This window comes from Hemitrygon akajei, chromosome 32 (genome assembly GCF_048418815.1).
Source record: "Hemitrygon akajei chromosome 32, sHemAka1.3, whole genome shotgun sequence".
NCBI lineage: Eukaryota > Metazoa > Chordata > Chondrichthyes > Myliobatiformes > Dasyatidae > Hemitrygon > Hemitrygon akajei.
This window is the reverse complement of record NC_133155.1, coordinates 7,042,056-7,060,889: the sequence shown is the minus strand read 5'-3', so window position 1 is coordinate 7,060,889 and position 18,834 is coordinate 7,042,056. Positions and strand designations below refer to the sequence as shown.

Here is an 18,834-nt window from a genome sequence, read left to right as displayed (position 1 = left end):
AGAGGAAGTTAGATATGGCCCTTGTGGCTAAAGGGATCAGGGGGTATGGAGAGAAAGCAGGTACAGGGTTCTGAGTTGGATGATCGAAGGGCCGAATGGCCTACTCCTGCACCTATTTTCTATGTTCCCTCTCTCACACCTAAGCCCATGTTTTCCCCCCCCTCAAAGGCTCAACTACTGTAAAACTCTTGGATCATCTCCTATTACCTGTAGTCTATAGTTGAGCTCATTCCTAAACTCAACTTCCTCTATCTTGTTTACATGTCTCTCTTCAGTCTTAATCTCATTTTAAAACTTTTCTTTGTGTATTCATGATACTGCAAACCCATTTCTACATTGGCCATTAGGACTGCAGTTTTCATAAGTGACAAAGCCCTCAACAGATCGGCACTGTCAATCTTCCTTTCTCCTATCTTAAAATCTACCTTGTTTTATCACCTGTGTATTTTTTTTAAATGAGCTGTTTATATGTAATAGTGCTGCTCTCAAGAACTTGAAGGCCATAATCCAAGTGTTTTCTGCTAGTTTGTTGAGATGCACTAGAATAAATAACCAGGGTTCCAATAAATCTTACCTCAGTGCTGATGCATTGAAAACAAGCAGTGGTGATGAGGATCTGCTTGGGCATTCATGTGGGATGAGACTGATTTGGAAGTATTGGGGAGTTGTAGAGGTCACCAGTATTACAGTTGTCAGTGTGTGATATTTGTCCTGCAGTTGGAATAAATAGGAGATGTCTTAAACACAAGTATCATGTCTTTGTTTTTCGAATACAGTTGCTCTCATGAGCATGAGGAATGTGGGGAGGGCAGGTTTACACACATGACTGTCATTCTCGTGGTTCTGTAATTTGCTCCTCAGCATAATCAAATGTAATATGGCCAAATTTAACTGTGTGCTAAGTGATACTGAACCATGGCAGTTTCTCTTCTGATTTTAAGTTACTTTGATCTTTGTGATGCTCTTCCCAGAAGTCTGTTAACTACTTTTCATCAAGATGTTTTTGTTACTGATTTTATTGTTAACTCATTTCCAATCATTCTCTTTCCTTAGATTTGAGTCTTTATGGGAAACAATGCGATACTGTTAACTTCAGTACCTTCATTTTGAATGTATGAATTACAGAAGAGCCTGATTGATCTTCCCAAAGTCAGTTCCAGCAGAGATGTCACTTTATTAAGAAGCAGTTGCAGAGACTTGAAGAGTCATAATTTTAATACTTTCTCCTTATTAATTTACCAGAAACCTGTTTGAATCCTTCAGTCTTGATGAAGGGTCTTGGCCTGAAACATCGACTATTTTCCGTAGATGCTGCCTGGCCTGTTGAGATAGTTCCTCTAACATTTTGTGTGTTGCTTGAATGCCATTTTTGTAAAAACGTAATTGACATTTATGCAGGCCCTCTGTGTGTACATTGTTCCTATCTGGTTTTGATAATTCTGCATTTCTGTAAAACTAGACAGGATAATTTTGTGTTGGAATTTTAGTGTTCTCTGAAATTGGTTTAAATTTCTGAATTATTGCTTAATCGCAAATTTTCCTTTAAATTGTTCAAATAGGGGAGCTATTAACCATTTCATTTATTAATCATCAGAATCAGGTTTGTTATCACTGACAGATGTCATGAAATTTGTTTTGTGGCAGCAGTATAGTGCAGTTCATAAAATATGTTAAATAATAATAAAATAGATCAGAGCAAGAAGAGGGAAAATAGTAGAGGTAGAAATCTGATGGCACAGGGGAAGGAGCTGTTCTTAAAATGGTAAGTGTGTTTCCAGGTTCCTGTACCACCTCATTTATTCTTTTCAAGAGTTAGTACCTGGAAAGTACCAATGGCAACAGGTAGTTACTCTGCACCAAAAGTAATTAGTTTTACATTGCAACATTGATCACAAGTGCAAGGAATAAGAATGGACTTGATGCAGAAATCTTGAACTTCGCCATTGTTGCTATGTACATTTTTGATAAGTTCAGTTCCAGCAGATGTGTTTCCCACACACCCGCTTTCTCAATGTGATTTTTTGATGATATTGGGAATGCATGTTAATTTTTGTGCTGGAATTGATGTTATTTGATATTCACATAGCATCCATTACTGCTGTTATTAGCTGCTTACAGAACTTTTCCAGATGTAATTCTGTGCATTTTAGTTACTAACTTGAATATTAAAAAAAATCTTAATCTTTCTTGTCCTGCATAGTGAAGTGAACATGGATGGTCCATTTGGAATAGTCATAACATAATAGATTTAATAGAAATGCCATCACATGGTAGCTGATTGTATTATGAAAATATATTATTATATTCCAAATAATTGCATTTGTGCCTCATTAATGCACTTTACATTGGTTTGCAGTATAGTAGCCAAATATCTGTGGCTTGTTGGTAACCCATTGCTTTGCTCCTCCAGCATTAAAAATGTAGGATTAGGAGAGATGATCTCTGACGTTCTCTCTGTCTCTCATCTGTTTTTTCCTTGTACGTGTGTGTGTGTGTGTACAGTACTGTGCAAATGTCTTGGGCACCCTAGATTTTTTATATGGTTTCAGATGGTATGGCATGGCCTCCACAGAGCCCTGATCCCAATATCTTCAAGGTTGTCTGGGATCACCTGGAGAGACAGAAGCAAGCAAGACAGCCAGAGTCTGCAGAAGAACTGTAACAAGTTCTCCAAGGTGCTTGGAACAACCTACCAACTGATTTTCTTGTAAAACTGCATGACAGTGTACGTAAGAGAATTGATGCAGTTCTAAAGGCCTTTGCCTTTGATGGTCACTCCAAATATTGCTCTGATATTTTTTTTTTCCTGGTTTAATCAGAATCAGGGTTATTATCACCAGCAGTTCAACACAATACATAATCTGGCAGAGAGAGAAAAAATAAAATAAAAATAAATAAATAATAATAAATAAACAAACAAATCAATTATGTATATTGAATAGATTAAAAAACATGCAAAAGCAGAAATACTGTATATTTTTAAAAAAGAAGTGAGGTAGTGTCCAAAGATTCAATGTCCATTTAGGAATTGGATCAGCTGTTCCTGAATTGCTGAGGGTGTGCCTTCAGACTTCTGTACCTCCTACCTGATGGTAACCATGAAAAAGGGCATGCCCTGGGTGCTAAAGGTTCTTAATAATGGACACTGCCTTTCTGAGATACTGCTCCCTGAAGATGCCCTGAGTACTTTGTAGGCTAGTACCAAAGATGGAGCTGACTAGATTTACAACTTTCTGTAGCTTCTTTCGGTCCTGTGCAGTAGCCCCTCCATACCAGACAGTGATGCAGCCTGTCAGAATGCTCTTCACGGTACAACTGTAGAAGTTTTTGAGTGTATTTATTGACATGCCAAATCTCTTCAAACTCCTAATAAAGTATAGCTGCTGTCTTGCCTTCTTTATAACTACATTGATATGTTGGGACCAGGTTAGATCCTCAGATCTTGACACCTAGGAAGTTGAAGCTGCTCACTGTCTCCAATTTTGATCCTTCTATGAGGATTGGTATGTGTTCCTTGGTCTTGCCCTTCCTGAAGTCCACAATCAGCTCTTTTGTCTTACTGACATTGAGTGCCAGGTTGTTGCTGCAGCACCACTCCACTAGTTGGCATATCTCACTCCTGTACGCCCTCTTGTCACCACCTGAAATTCTACCAACAATGGTTGTATCGTCAGCAAACTTATAAATGGCATGAGCTATGCCTAGCCACACAGTCTTGTGTATATAGAGAGTAGAGCAGTGGGCTAAGCACACACCCCTGAGGTGCACCAGTGTTGATAGTCAGTGAGGAGGATATATTATCACCAATCCACACAGATTGTGGTCTTACAGTTAGAAAGTTGGGGATCCAATTGCAGAGGGAGATACAGAGGCCCAGGTTCTGCAACTTCTCAATCAGGATTGTGCGAATGATGGTGTTAAATGCTGAGCTATAGTTGATGAACTGCATCCTGATGTAGGTGTTTGTGTTGTCCAGGTGGTCTAAAGTCGTGTGGAGAGCCATTGAGATTGCATCTGCAGTAGACCTATTGTGGCGATAGGTAAATTGCAATGGGTCCAGTGTTCTTCGTAGTAAATTTTTTGATAGTTAGCTTTTCATTTCATTATTTTTGAAAGCATTTTTGTTTTACATGTGCCCAAGATATTTGTACAGTACTGTGTGTATGATGTGCATGTAGATATTTTATTGACATTAATTACATATCATCTAATAAGATAATTTGGAAATGATGCCAGCTGTTTTCACTCGTGATGTCCTCTTAACAAAAAAAAAAGTTTTGATCAAAATGTGTGCATTTTACACCAAATTTCCCCATGGGGAAATGGCATTGTGATAGTGGTGGAAGAACTTTGTGTGTTGTTTGAATGGCTCTTAACAAAAAAAAGATTTTATCGTATTTCATGTATTGTACTTGTTGATTGTACTTTTGTATTTCATTTTTGAAAGCCCAATTGTCTTGACCAATTCAACTTGCAAGTTCAATACACACTGTGCACATCTGTCTTCAGTGCTTCCACCACTGCTTTCCATTCGGTCCTTTGCCTGTGTGTACTTATCAGGGCTGGGGAAAGGATGGAAGGTTGACTTGTTTCTGCATGGTCTTTAAATTAATCTGGCTGATGAATGCAGTGTTGCAAGTGTTGGATGTTATATGGAATTTATTAACTTGGGTGACTGCCAGAAGTCTGACTGATAAGTGGCATTAGTTTCCATATATAGCAGAAGTCTGATAACCTAGCACCCTTGGTCTTTTGTAGTGCCAGACTTGCAGATTTGTTTTTAGGGATATTCATTGTTATGCCTCACAAATTTTAATCTACATTAAAAAAAAACCCCGTTAGATAGTGATATCTAAATTTTCCACCGAGCCTGTTGAGTTTAAAAGGTGAAGGAAAGATCCTTGCTTTGATTGCCCTACTCGAATTCCTATCCCTGGTGTTCAGACCAGTCTAGATTCCAGCCACACGCCCGGCCTACAGTCAGACTCGTCTTTGGCTACATGTGCTGCTTGGTCTATGGTCTACAATTCACTCTCTGACTCATGAATGAGCCAGCTGCCAGACCATCAGGATTTCTGAACAATCATATTCTGGATTTTCAGAGTTATACTGCACTTGGTATTGACTTTTAAAATAATGGCTTAATTTGGACTGGACAGGCATGTTCCTTACTGTGCTATACACTTGTAGTGACTGCATTCTTTCTACTTTCACTCTCTCTCAGACCACCTTGGCATTATGCCCTTATGCATCAGCTTCTTTGTGAAGTATTACTTGTAAGATGAGCTGCTGATGGTTTAACTTGGTTGCTTAAACATGTGATGTGGCTGTTCCTGCTTAGTTGCGATCTGATTGTGTACTCTGGAGGGGTGGGGTAGGAGAATATAGGCGAGACAATGGTTGTGTAGAAAACTGTACTTCAATTTGTACAGTTCTTGCAGGTGTCTGAATCAGCTGCTCACCTACGGTTTATCCTCCTAGCTCTATTGGAGTGCTGGTGGTATTTTTATGAAAGATTTGGGATCAGTGTCACTTAATTCAGAGACTTCTGCTTTGTTGTGATGCACGTTATTATACAATAATTCACAGGACATGGCTTATGGTAGCATCGAGAATCTCGGTATCTTTAAAAAGTAACTGCTTCAACAGCAAACACTGGGCACTGATTTGTATTCCATTCTGTGAGGAATAATATATTTATACATAGGGATGGGGAAGATAATTTCCTGTGTAATTTCAGTATTTCAGTCGGTACATTTAATGTCAGAGAAATGTATACAATATACCTCATGAAATTCTTTTTCTCCACAAACATCCACGAAAACAGAGGAGTGCCTCAAAATGAATGACAGTTAAATGTTAGAACCCCAAGGTCTCCCCTCCTACTCCCCACTCCCACACACAAGTAGCAGCAAAGCGATGACCCCCCCAGCAAAAAAGCATCTGCATCCTCCACTGAGCACTCAAGTGTACAGCAAAGCATCAATAAAGACACAGACTTGCAGCACCCCAAAGACTACTTGTTTACCTGGTAATTTGACATCCCACAGGTTCTCTCCCTTAATAAGGGAAAAAGAGGTGTCCCCATTTCACAGCAAGAGGGGAGACATAACAAAACAACTTTCCCAAGTTGTTTTCCTTGTATTTTCCCATTTTCCTCATCATTTTACTTGTCATTTAAGAAACATCTGTAGAATTGAGTGGCTGTTGTATATCTAAGTTAACTAATCACTGGTTAATTTCTTTTTCAGCCAACTAGCCCTATGGACCAGATGGGGATGAAGAGACCTCAGCCTTATGGCGGCAGCAATAATCCATATGCACAGCAGGCACCTCCGCAACAAAGTGGACCTTACCCAGGACAACCGTATGGACCTCCAGCGCCTCAGCGCTATCCCGTGGGTGTGCAGGGCCGGACCCAAGGCACCATGGGGGGTGCGCTGCAGTACCCACAACAGGTAAGCAGTGATAGGAGATTAAATAAAATGTCTGCATGTTTATCCTTGGTTCTTGCAACCCACCACTGCACAGGCAGATCATGCAAAATTCCTTCCAGTAAGGTTTCCTGTCCAGTACAGAACAGCTACAGTTTCAGCTGTCTTCCTCTCTTTAAAAATTGTAGAATAATGAATTAGAGTTATGTATAAAACCTCTTTCCTGTTTTGGAGGTACCTAGTGATCTTTTACCAGGAATGAATGAGTATTGATAATTAATACAGAGAAGCCACTTCAGAAAGGGAATGGCTTTTTGTACATAACCTGTACAAGGTGTAGCCTCCTTAAATTTAACACTTAATGTTGCTGCATTTGTTCTTGTAATACTTTTTGGAAACCCATAATAAGTCTGCAGCAGTTGTTTGGTTGTATATCTCCAGATTCTCCTGGCTGCCAATCTGCATAAGCCTGGTATCTTTAAGGGAATTATGTTTATATACTTCACCATGCCTGTTGAATATCTTTGCTGGTGGAGATGTAATTGTATAGTATTGTGTGCTGTTGGAACAGCATCTTCTCCATGATCTCTTGTCAGCACATGTGCACCTGCTCTACTCGCTTTACACTTATGGCTGTGTGGCTGAGCAGAGCACCAATGCCACATTCAGGTTTGCTGATGACACCACTGTCGATGGCTGAATCAAAGGTGGTGACAAAGCAGTACATAGGGGAGAGATTGCAAATCTGCCTGAGTGGTGCCACAGCAACAACCTCAACGTCAGCAAGACCAATGAGCTGATTATTGACCAGGAGAAGGAGACCAGAGGTCAATGGTGGATCAGAGCTGGAGAGTATCAGCAACTTTAAATTCCTTGGTTTTCTTATTTCAAAGCACCTGTCCTGGGTCTGGTGCAAAGTGCAATTATGAAGAAAGCAAGCGGACCTACTTTTATAGGAGTTTGATGATTTGTCATGACATTTTACGAACTTCTATAGATATGTAGTGGAGAGTGTATTGACTGGTTGAAGGTGGTACAGGAGCCTGAGGACTTTCCACCAGCAGGTTCAGGAAGTTACTGTTCCTCAAACCTCAGGGTCTTGAACTAAAGGGGATAACTTCACTCAACTTGCCCTATTATTGAAATTGTTCCTGTAACCAATGGACTCGCTTTGAAGGACTCTTGATCTCATGTTCTTGATTTTAATTGTTTATTATTATTATTTTTCTTTTTGTATTTGCACAGTATGTTGTCCTTTGCACACTGGTTGAACGCCCAATTTGGTGTGGTCTTTCATTATTTCTGTTGTGGTTATTCTATGGATTTATTGAATATGCTGTGAGAAAATGAATCACAGGGTTGATAAAAGTGGCATTTGTATTTTTGAGAATGTATTTTTATTTGAACTTTGAACCTAATATATTAGACAATTGCTTCCAAATTCTTGAAGAATTTGTGAGAGCTATTATCATTCTTTAATAAGGATTTGGAGTATGTTTGGTTGTGGGCAGTCTTGGATTTTGAATTTTATTTTCCCAGAGTTTCTCTGCCTGGATTTCTCACTCCTACTGGGTTTGAGGTGATGTTATACCTTGAATTGCTGGTGAAAATGAAAAGTGATTCATTTAAATCAGACCTTGTGACCTTTTGGTTAACTACTTCTCAATTGCAAGGGGATTAATTAACTTCAGCTACCATTTGAATTCAGCAAATGTTTTGTGAGATTTATTATGTTACACCAGCTGCCCTGCATCTTCCTATCCATTCTACCCCACTTCAGATTTGGAATCTGTGAAACTTTGGCATTGGGTAAAGTTCCAGTCCTGTGCAACAGTATCAATTTGGCTATCACTCTTCCCCCTCACTTTATGGTCTTCTGAAACTTGTCAGCTTAACGCATTGAAGATCCATGAATTCAATGTCTGGGCAGTGACTCTTCAGTAGGTGGTGGTGGAACATCTTGTAATTTAGAACACAATCATTGGTAGCCCTCTGTGTATGTTTCTGTAAGATCTTCTCTCACTCTAAATTCCAAAGGTTTAGGCAGTTATTTATCCTAGGAACCTTCATCCCAGTTATCAGATAATGAACCTTCTATGCAATCTTCTTAACACAAGTTTATTTTTCCTTAAATTTGGAGGCCAAACTGTATACATGTGCCGATTCACCAGTGTCTTGTAAAATAACAAAACTCACCTGATTTTTAAAATCTGCTTGCAGTACATTCTTCCCACTACTTCACTGCAACAACCCTTGTGTTTCATGTACCCTCATCACTAATTCCCATAGTACTACATTTAATCATAATTTGATTTTCCATTTACCCCACTGCAGTGAAAATCCTTATATTCCATGCTGCTAACTTGCCCACTTGACCTATCCATATTCCTTTGCAGCAGTTTGTGTACTCCATACAACTTGTTCTGATCCAGTGTATGTGGATCATTTTAAAAACATGATACCCCTATACCCTGGTGGAGCATATGACCCCCAAGTCTCAAATTCAGCACTTCTACAATTGTCCGGTTTAACCCTAATCTTCCCAATTGTCCATTCAATTGATCAGTTGCCAAGCTATTAGAATTTCCAAATGGGGATTACTAGAATCTTATTGTGGTGGATCCAAATGACCATCTTATCCCTACTCTTTTCTGTTAGTCAGTAACTCTTCGATCCAACCCAAACACTGTCATTCTTGTGCAGTGATCTTTTTTTATTTAGCATCATATTGAATGCCTTCTGGAAATCCAAATGCAGTAAAACTCCATTAGTCTCCTATCTGACTAAATGGTAATTCTAGTCATTCTGCATCTGGCCCAAAGTGTCTCTCATATTCATTATTAATTTTCCAGTCTCTTCCACTGGTGAACAGTTACTTCACCTTGTTTCTTTAATATCTCTGGAACACCAACCAGAAAAATACTCTGAAACCCAATCAGGACTTGGAGTCTTGTCGGTCTGCAGCTTTAATGCTGTTTTAAAATAGTTATCCACTTTTCTTTTAAAAAATTGACTCTTAACAAAACTGCATGTGATCAAAAGCCAAAGCAAATATGCAGCAGATGTTGTAAAACTGAAATAAAAATACAATGTTGGAAATACTCAGCTGGATCAAAACAAATTACAAATTTTAGGGTTCTGATGGGATTTTGTTAGGTGTTCTTAACAGCTGGGTTGGTTATTAATGTAGCTTTAATTTTCCATATTTCTCTAAATTTGAGGTTCCATTAAATTGGAAATTAACTGATGTATTTCCTTCATTCAAAAAGGAAGACAGCAAGTAGTATACAACAGCCCAGTTATCTTAATTCAAGTTTGTCATTCAACCATGCACAAATACCTATGAATACAGCCAAATGAAACAGCATTACTACGGAGCCAAGGTGCAAAACACAGTACCAACAGTCATACACAGCACAAGGTACATATAGTGCATGTGAGATAGCAGTAAATTATAGTAACACAGAAATCATGTATATAGTCCAAGACCATGAGTCTGTGAATGTTGCAACAATTTTCAATTGTGCACAATATGGCTTGCCTTCTGCTGACCCTGGTCGGAAGGCACCGATCTGATGCTGACCATCTCTGCTGGTAGTGATCGTTGCCCCCCCCCCCCCCCCACCCCCCCTTCTGCATTCACCTTGATGCTTCAGTCTTTTTCACTGCTTTGACATGGAATCATTTATGACCCCATGCCTCATCACTGGTCTTTTCTGTCAACTTGTGTTCTCATTTCCCCTTCCCCCCCCAAATCTCCAGGAGGCAGTTCTTCGGACACACATCGTGTTAGATCCCTTGATCGAGTTCCAAACTGTGTCACAGGCTCTAACAGTTTCCATGATACAAACAACAAAAAGATCAAGCAGAAGGCATAGCAAAGCAAGTAACAAGTATGTTTAAAAAAAGTAACACATTTGGTTGGTTCCGTAGAAGCCCCTGCATCCAAACACGCTGCTATCTGTTGATAGGAATAGTTTCTGATAAATCTTAAAGGTTGTGAATGTTGGTTTCATAAATAGGAAACAACACTGTTTGAATGTTGGTTTCATAAATAGGAAACAACACTGTTTAAAGTAATAAAGTAGTGAATGATAAACATTGGAGAAGCATCAGGATAGATTTTAGAATTTAGAAATTGTTTCTCAAAAATTTCTTGATAACTTGAGGTCATTTAAAACTTTGCAAAATTGCCAATTTTAATAGATTGAGATATGGTCAGAAGAAATTTCTTTTCAAGGTGAAGTGCAGAATCGTTTTGCATAGACTATGAATGATACAGAAACCATTGCTTATTTTGAAAATGTAAGGAAAGAAAAATACAAAATTTAAGGATGGTGGATGGTTTGCGTTCCTCCAACAAGATGCCGCTACAGAAGCTGTATTCTACGAATGTGATTGCATAAAAAGTTCATGGGCAATACAGCAGCTTGCAGTCTTAACCCACCTACTGAGATTGGATGTGTATCCAAATGTAGATGAAAGACTGAAGAGATATTTGTGGGGGAGAAACACTAGATTCAAAAACTAGTCACCACATTATGCTGAGGATCTACTATTGCCCCTGTACTCTGGGACTGGATGTTTGCCTGATTTGAATTCTGGCTATGTTCACCATTCTCCAAATGTCTGTTCAGGAATGACATTAAATAATTCTGTTGGACTTTGTCCCTGAGTTCCATTGCATAGTAATTCTGCAGTTTAATGGGTCATTCAAGGTCTATATTTACAACATTCATTTTCTACCACTTGTTCGGAAGCTGTTTGCTCTGTGGTCAACTGCATTAAGACATGCACGTGTAAGCTGTAATGATTAAAAGAAACCCAGATTCTATAATTAAGAAAATCTACTCTGCACACATTTAATGTCCTCAAAGCTGTAAAAATAAAATCTAGATAAATGCAGTTTCACTAACTACATAGTCAGATAATGAAAGTAGGGTGGAGAATATTGTGTGCACGGACATCAGGTTGGGTCCATAGTGATTTCCTGACGTCCATTTTCCTCAAGTTGCATTTTCAGCAAAAGACCTACAAAATGCTAAAGCTATGTGTTTCACAGTTCAAAGTAATGATTGTTCTGTTGTGAATAATAGTGTTTTATAATATTAAGGTATGTTGAGTGGCTTGCAATACAGAATTTAAAAGCAGATAGTTCTATTGCGCTGTGCTTGCTGATCTGTGCTTTCCATTCTCAGTATTCGGGTCAGAGCAGCACTTTGCCAAATTCTGAAGGGAAATGTTTTTTTAATGTTTCTGTTCCTTGAATTAATATCCATTTGTATTCTGAAAATCTACTGAAATTTGTTTTATATTTTGTTCATTTTCTACTTGTGAACTTTGGAAATCACTGTTCAGTGTACATTCTGTCTGTACAGGTGCCTCCTTACAGCCAGCAGAGTGCAGGCAGTTACTGTCAGCAGGGCCAGACACCATACTACAACCAGCAACAGCCTTCGTACCCTCAACAGCAACGGTTCCCACTACAGCAGGTATGATTTGAATAAGTCTTTGAAGTAGAGACATTGTTTTTCATTGTGCACAGCTGATACTATACTGCCACTTAGTCCTGCACTATGATGTCCAGGAGACATTGATGTGGGCTTGAAGCTCCAGCAACTTTGTTTTATAATGGGCTCAGTTGTGACATCAGTGTCCTTTGTCAGTTGTTAAATTGACAGACCCATAAAGGATGTGCCTTTACTGGTGTCTAATCAAATGCCTGCTCTGCTTCAGCAATGTAGTTAGTTATGTTGAGATATGCTGAGTGGAAAAAACCAGTTGTTCAAGAGCAATGTTTCATAGTATCTGCAGAAGAAAAAAAATCTTCATGCACGGTGTTTCGTGGTTTTTCTGTTCCCTCAATTTGCTGTGGATACCTGGATATTATCTCACAATTTTCAACTTTTCTAGTTTTTACTTGAACTGAGTCTGCTGGTGGACAATTTGTAGGGAGGCTTGTCTCAGTTGACCAAAATTCTGCATTTGTGGTATTCACACATGCAGGCTTCTCTTGATATCAATTCTGGCATACCAATCATAGAAACTCTTTATATGAACATTCAGCTACAGTTGCAATTTAGCTGTGAAGTTCAGGACCTTTGAGTTTCAATCACAAACCAAGCATGCAAAATTGCAAATGAGAAGTTTTATTACATATTGCAAAGTTAGCTATTAGTTGAGAAAGCAGTGAAACAATTTATCTTTAACAATCAATTGATTATTTCTTTTTAAGCCCATCACCCCTACTTAGGGCATAGGCTACTGACAGCAGCTTGTCAGAGTCCCCTGTCCTGGGCCAGTCTTTTGAGTTTTCCCAGTTGTAGCTCATTTTCTTGCTGTATCCTTCCCCCTTCAGGGACATGATCTTTGGAGCTTCTGTTGGAGTTTCTGTACTGCTGGGTTTTTAAGGGATTGGTTTGCTAGCTCTTGACCCCAACCTTCCTTTCACGGTGAGGCTTGGGACCATTCATGGTGGAGTTAAATAGACTGATTTATAAGATCACATTGAGGCAGTTCTGGTCATTGAGTAATTGTATTTTCAATAACATTCCTACACTTACACATTTTCTGCCTTTGTACCACAGCAGGATTTGTCTCAGGAAGCATTTGCCACTCAGGCTCCACAAGGGTTAACTTCCAACAAACCCAACCAGGAGGAGCTGACCCTCATGCAGCAGGGGCGTCCATCTAGCCTGCCGGTGAGTGCTCTTCTAGTCCCGATCTTACACCTGCAGGGATATTCAATAGCTGCCAGGTGATTTACTGGATCACCGCTGGAATAATATTCTGCTTTTTTTGGGAAGGGTAGGTATGATGCTGCTGCTTTGTCTTTGTCCAGTTTCCTTATGTCCTCTTAAAGCTAAAACTTACTGTAAAGGACCACTGTATATGTTTGGAATACAGCAGTTGAATTGAATTGACTTTATTTCTTACACCTTTTACATACATGAAAAGTAACAACCTTTATGTTATGTAATTGCAATGTGCAATCATAGTAATTTATAACAGTCAGTGAAATACACTCAAATCAGCGTGAGTTAATCAGTCTGATGGCCTGGTGGAAAAAGCTGTCCTGGAGCCTGTTGGTCCTGGCTTTTATAATGCACTACAGTTTCTCGCATGGTAGCAGCTGGAATAGATTGTGGTTGGGGGTAACTCGGGTCCCCAATGATCTTTTTACACTTTACAACTGTTTTTGCAATGTTATAATGTCATTATGTGTGTAATTTAAGCCTTATGATTTTGCTCAGTTGTCGTGTATTATGGCTTGGCAATCAGATGCAATACTAAACAGGCAAAAGGTCGGAAGAAACATGCAACTTGGTCACTATAATTGAATCTTTAAAAGTGGGAGGACCATAAAGCTTTATATGGAGATGATGCAACTTTGTACAAGTTACTTTAAATTTGCTTATAATTGTGGTATCGAGGCTTGGTGCCTGGATTTCCAGTTCATATGGTGCTTATAATGATGACCAGGCAAATGAATAATGAATAAAGGTGATTGTTATTCACCATGTTATCCAGAGAGAGAGAACCAAGAGGAGATCCAATCAAAATTAAAGGAGTTTAGTGGTGTGAAGGGAATGGACCTTGAGCAGTCAACATTATGAAGGTGGAGATGGGCAGATTGGTGATGAAGAAGTTAGAATGATTAGGCCTTATTTGGCCTTGGTGATGGATGAGTGTGTAGTTGGAGGAAGTTCTTTTCCTGACCCAGGAGACCTTCATGATTGGTAGGTGTTCATCTGATATTACTAATCTGGAAATGAGTGTTTTAATCCAAAAAAGTATGTTTTTGAATTTTGGTCAGTTGTATAGCATACTTGTCATTCTACTTGTCTTTCAATGAATGAATAATTACAGAAGAAAATGAGTGATGTAGAAGTTTTAGAATTGATCATTGGAAAAACAAAATTTTTTGGGATCTGATTCCAAAAGGCCATTGTTTATCACTTGTTATGATTGCTCTAGAAGGTGATGTTGAGTCGTTTGAACTTACTCCCTCAATGTTATTAGTGCAAGGGTTCCATAATTTGGTCTAGTTATGATAGGAATGGCAATATGTTTCTGCAGCAGAATGGTTTGTAACCTGAAGCTTAAAATGTATAGGTAATGGTCTTTGCACATACCTGAAGCCTTTGTTCAACCTAGTCATACAGAATGTGGGTTTGGGCTAATCTATTGGATTAGTTGCAAGAGCATAAAATAGGAATGGGAGTAGGTTGACATGGCATTCAATATGGTCATACTTTATCTACCCCAGTCCATAACTGTGTTCTCGGTCCCTGATCCCCTGACCTTTCAAAATTTATCTGTTTCTGCATACTTCTAATACGTGAGCCTCGTGGAATTTGGGGGAGATGATTCACTACTCTGCAAGAAGGACTTTTTAAATATCTTAATTCTAAATGACTGTCCATTATCTTAAAGCTATCTAATTTTGCTTGAGACTCTCCCATTATCTCAATATTTACCTTATTATGCCCCTTAGGATCTTGTGTTACAATAAATTCACCACTCACTCTTCTAAACTCCAAAGATTACCGACCCAATCTGTTCAGCCTTATGAACTATCAAACCACTCAGTCCAGTAATTAGCCTAGTGTATCTTTTATGGGATACTGTCAATGCTACTCTCTTCTTTGTTAGGAAAGAGGACCAAAATTACGTGCAGTACTCTAGGAGTTGCCGTGCCAATGCTCTGTATAACCTCCCTATTTTCAAACTCCAAACTTTTTGTAATAAGGGTCTGTCTGATATTTACTTTAACTTCTTGCTGCACTTGCATGCTAACTTTGTGTGATTTATGCAGAACACCTGGATTGCAATCCCTTTCCATTTAGATAAACAGTTTTTTGATTAACTTTACTGAAGTGCATGACCTGATACTATGTTACATTAAGATATTTTCATGTTCTCACAATCTATATCTTGTTTGAGAGTCTTAATCTTATCACATCTTGCCTTTTATATTGTTTTCATGGCATTGGGAAACTTGCAATTTTTTTTTTGGTTGCTGCCTTTTATTTTAAATTATTTGTCATTTGTTTGACTAGATCTTTAAGAGATACCAGAACTTGGGCCTCAAACATTTTAAAAATATATATTTTTCAAGCACCACAGGCCGCAAAATTAGAATGAGATTAAGGTAGAGGCTTGAAATATTGTAAATGGGGGAGAAAGTATAATTATTGTAAACTATTTTAAAAAAAAACATAATTTAATGGGAATCACAGCCCACATGTATGAAACAAAACACACAAAATGCTGGTGGAATACAGCAGGCCAGGCAGCATATTCATCTAGTCCTGACGAAGGGTCTTGGCCCGAAACATCAACAGTACTTCTCCTTATAGATGCTGCCTGGCCTGCTGTGTTCCACCAGCATTTTGTGTGTGTTGTTTGAATTTCCAGCATCTGCAGATTTCCTCGTGTTTGCCACATGTATGAAATTAGTTTTGTATGACCTGAAGGTATACTAATGTCTAAAATGACTCAGTTGTACAGCACAGAAACTGTCCCTTTTGGACAAATTGTTCTGTGGCTAAGGTGCCAATCTGAGCTAGTCCTGTTTGTGTGCATTTGGCCCATATCCCTCTACCTTACCTCTCCATGCATCTGTTCATATGGCTACTAAATAAAAGTACATCTGCCTCTGGCAGCTCCTTCCATGTACTCTCCACCCTCCATGTGGAAAAACCTGTCCTTTCAGGTCATTTTTAACTTTTTTCCCCCCCTCTCTAAAGCATGCACTCCTGCTTTAGAGCTCTGGTGAAATCGATCCCATTTAGCACAATTGTAGAGTCATGAAACACATTGGAAGTCTGGACTTTTTCTGCATAAAGACTTTGTGGTGATAATTTTTAAGCATCGTGGACATCTGCTTAGTCAACTGTTAAGAGAGAGATCAAGTAAATTGATTGCTCTGGTTAGCACACTACCTGTTTGGCATCCATGTTGATGCAAATGATGTGATTTTACTTTGTCAGTGGTTCAGTGAAAGGGTAGTAGGGTTGTGTGAGAGATGGTTTGGATAAGATACCGAGGTTTGAAAATTTTTTGAATTGTTTCGGTCAGTGACACTTCTCTTTGTTTTCAGATCATGAAAATAACGTGGATATATGTCACCACATACAACCCTGAGATTCTTTTCTCTGCAGGCATTCTTAGCAAATCTATAGAACGGTAACTGTGAACAGGATCTGTAAACATCAGGAACTGTAAACTGCAAATGCAGATAATGAACAAGTAACAATAAATAACGAGCATGAAGTACCAAGATTAAAGAAGTTCTTGTATGTTTGCAGTTATCCCCTTTTGTTCAAGAGCCTGGTGGGTGAAGGGTAGTAACTGCTCTTGAACCAGGTGGTGTGAGTCCTGAGGCTCTTGTACCTTCTACTTGATAGCAACAGTGAGAAAAGAGCATGGATTGGGTGGTGAGGATCTTTGATGGATTCTGCTTTTCTACGGCAACATTTCAAGTAGATGTGCTGAATGGCTGGGAGTGTTTGACTCCTGATGTACTAGGTCGGATCCAGTACCTTTTGTAGGATTTACTGATAAGGCTATGATATTAGTTAAGGTTACTTTCATCTAGCTGGATAATGGAGGATTGGTGTTGTAGGAGATAAATGTCATTTCAAAGTAAAATTGTATATCAGAGCCAATTGCCAGTATTTTAATAATTTATAAAATAACACTTAGGTTGAATAAATTCTGACTTAATTTAGTTCAAGTTTGTTGTCGTTCAACCATACAGCTAAATGTCTCAATCAGGCCAAAGTGCAAAACACAGTTCATATATCACCTACAGCACACAAAATATTATTAATACAACAATATTGACAGATAAGAATGCATTTTGTAGTTGAGCAATAGGGTTGAAGTGTACCATGAATATTCTGGCGTGAAATAAGCGAGGTTCATCAGAAAGTTGCTGGATTTCACTGTTCTTTGCTAACTGTAGTGTTCATTGCAAAAGTGATATTTTCACATCATATGCTGGAACTATCTAATCTGCTTTCCATTCTCTACCCTTGGCAGCAGGAATTGGTTTTGTGGTCTTTGGGACTTGGTTTGGTAGAGGTTCCCAGCAATTCTGTCTTTGTATAGTTCCAGAAAGAAATTAATTGATTTGCCAGTCAATGTTTAAATTCTGTACTTGATGTTGGATCACAATTATAGAACAGTACAGTGCAGGTCCTTTGGCCCACAATGCTGCGCAGACCTTTTAATCTACTCCAAGATCAGCCATCCTCATCCCTCCCACGTAGACCTCTATTTTTCTTTCATCTATATGCCTATCTAGTAACCTATTAAATGTCCCTAATGCATCTGCCTCTGTCACCTCATACTTTCCTCCAATCACCTTAAAAATATGTTCTCTTGTATTACTTGTTGATGCCCTGGGAAAACTATCAATGCTTTATATCATTTTATGCACCTCCGTCAAGTCGCCTCTCACCCTTTGCTCTAAATAGAAAAGACCCAACTTTCTCATCGTTTCCTCATAAGAAACGTTCTGTAATTCAGGTAGCATTCTGGATCCTTTCAAAACCTCCACATCCTTCCTACAAAGTGACTAAAACTGAACATAATACTCCCAAGTGTGGTCTAATCGCCTTGCAGCTTTCGAACTCCCTTTACACACCATACGCCTCCTTATTCTTTCTATCAGTGTACATGGCAGCTTTGAAGGATCTATGGCTGTGGACTCCAAGATCCCTTTTTCTCCACACTGCTAAGAATCCTGCCACTAACCTTGTACTCTGCCTTCAAGTTTGACCTTCATACTTTTCCAGAATCATTTGCCATCTTCCATTTCTAAAACGAATCACACCTGAATAGCTTTTCCCCAGTTTGGAACATAGAAGCAGCAGGGAATTGGGAAATGCTTGTACTGTATTGAAAGGAAGCTTGCAAATTTAAATTTGAGTTTGTGAGATTTCTGGTGTATTTTTAGTTTAGTGTATTCCCATCACACAGTTAAGTTATATTTTGATTAGTAATTTTTGGATTTGAGTGTTTCAAAGAGACTTAAGTTGCTGGGTTCAGTGATGCTATGCCTGTTTGTAAAATCAGAGGCAAAGAAATCTTGGTGTGTAGGATGTCTAGCGAATTGATCTGAAGTGAAAAGGTGATTTGCAGATAAAATCAAGGGTTCCAAACCTGGGGTCCACAGAACCCTTAATTGTATTGGTCCATGGTATGAAAAAGGTTGTTAAAATGTACCTTTTGTTATTTTATCTAAGAGCTTTAACATTTTGCTAAATGTTAAAAACATATAAAAGTGGTCCTGGTATGTAAATACATTAACCAAAATACAAATACAAAAAGTATTATATATGAATACACGAAGTATAAGGAATAAAGTAGATGAGCTTGAGGCTCAGTT

At 38.7% G+C, this 18,834-nt stretch overlaps 2 protein-coding genes across 3 annotated transcripts in view; both read left to right on the top strand.

The window, feature by feature from the left end:
• The window catches only part of LOC140719717 (AT-rich interactive domain-containing protein 1A-like), a 121,109-nt gene that overhangs the window by 32,466 nt on the left and 69,809 nt on the right, over window positions 1-18,834 (top strand). Inside the window, exons 2-4 of one of the 2 annotated variants that reach the window (XM_073034529.1) lie at window positions 6,252-6,458; window positions 11,813-11,926; window positions 13,025-13,135. In XM_073034529.1, coding sequence (XP_072890630.1) covers window positions 6,252-6,458; window positions 11,813-11,926; window positions 13,025-13,135 — 432 coding nt within the window. Of the gene's footprint in view, window positions 1-6,251; window positions 6,459-11,812; window positions 11,927-13,021; window positions 13,136-18,834 lie in introns of both variants that reach the window. The other variant, XM_073034528.1, reaches the window with a different exon arrangement.
• The window catches only part of gpn2 (GPN-loop GTPase 2), a 189,367-nt gene that overhangs the window by 153,836 nt on the left and 16,697 nt on the right, over window positions 1-18,834 (top strand). The window lies entirely within an intron of this gene.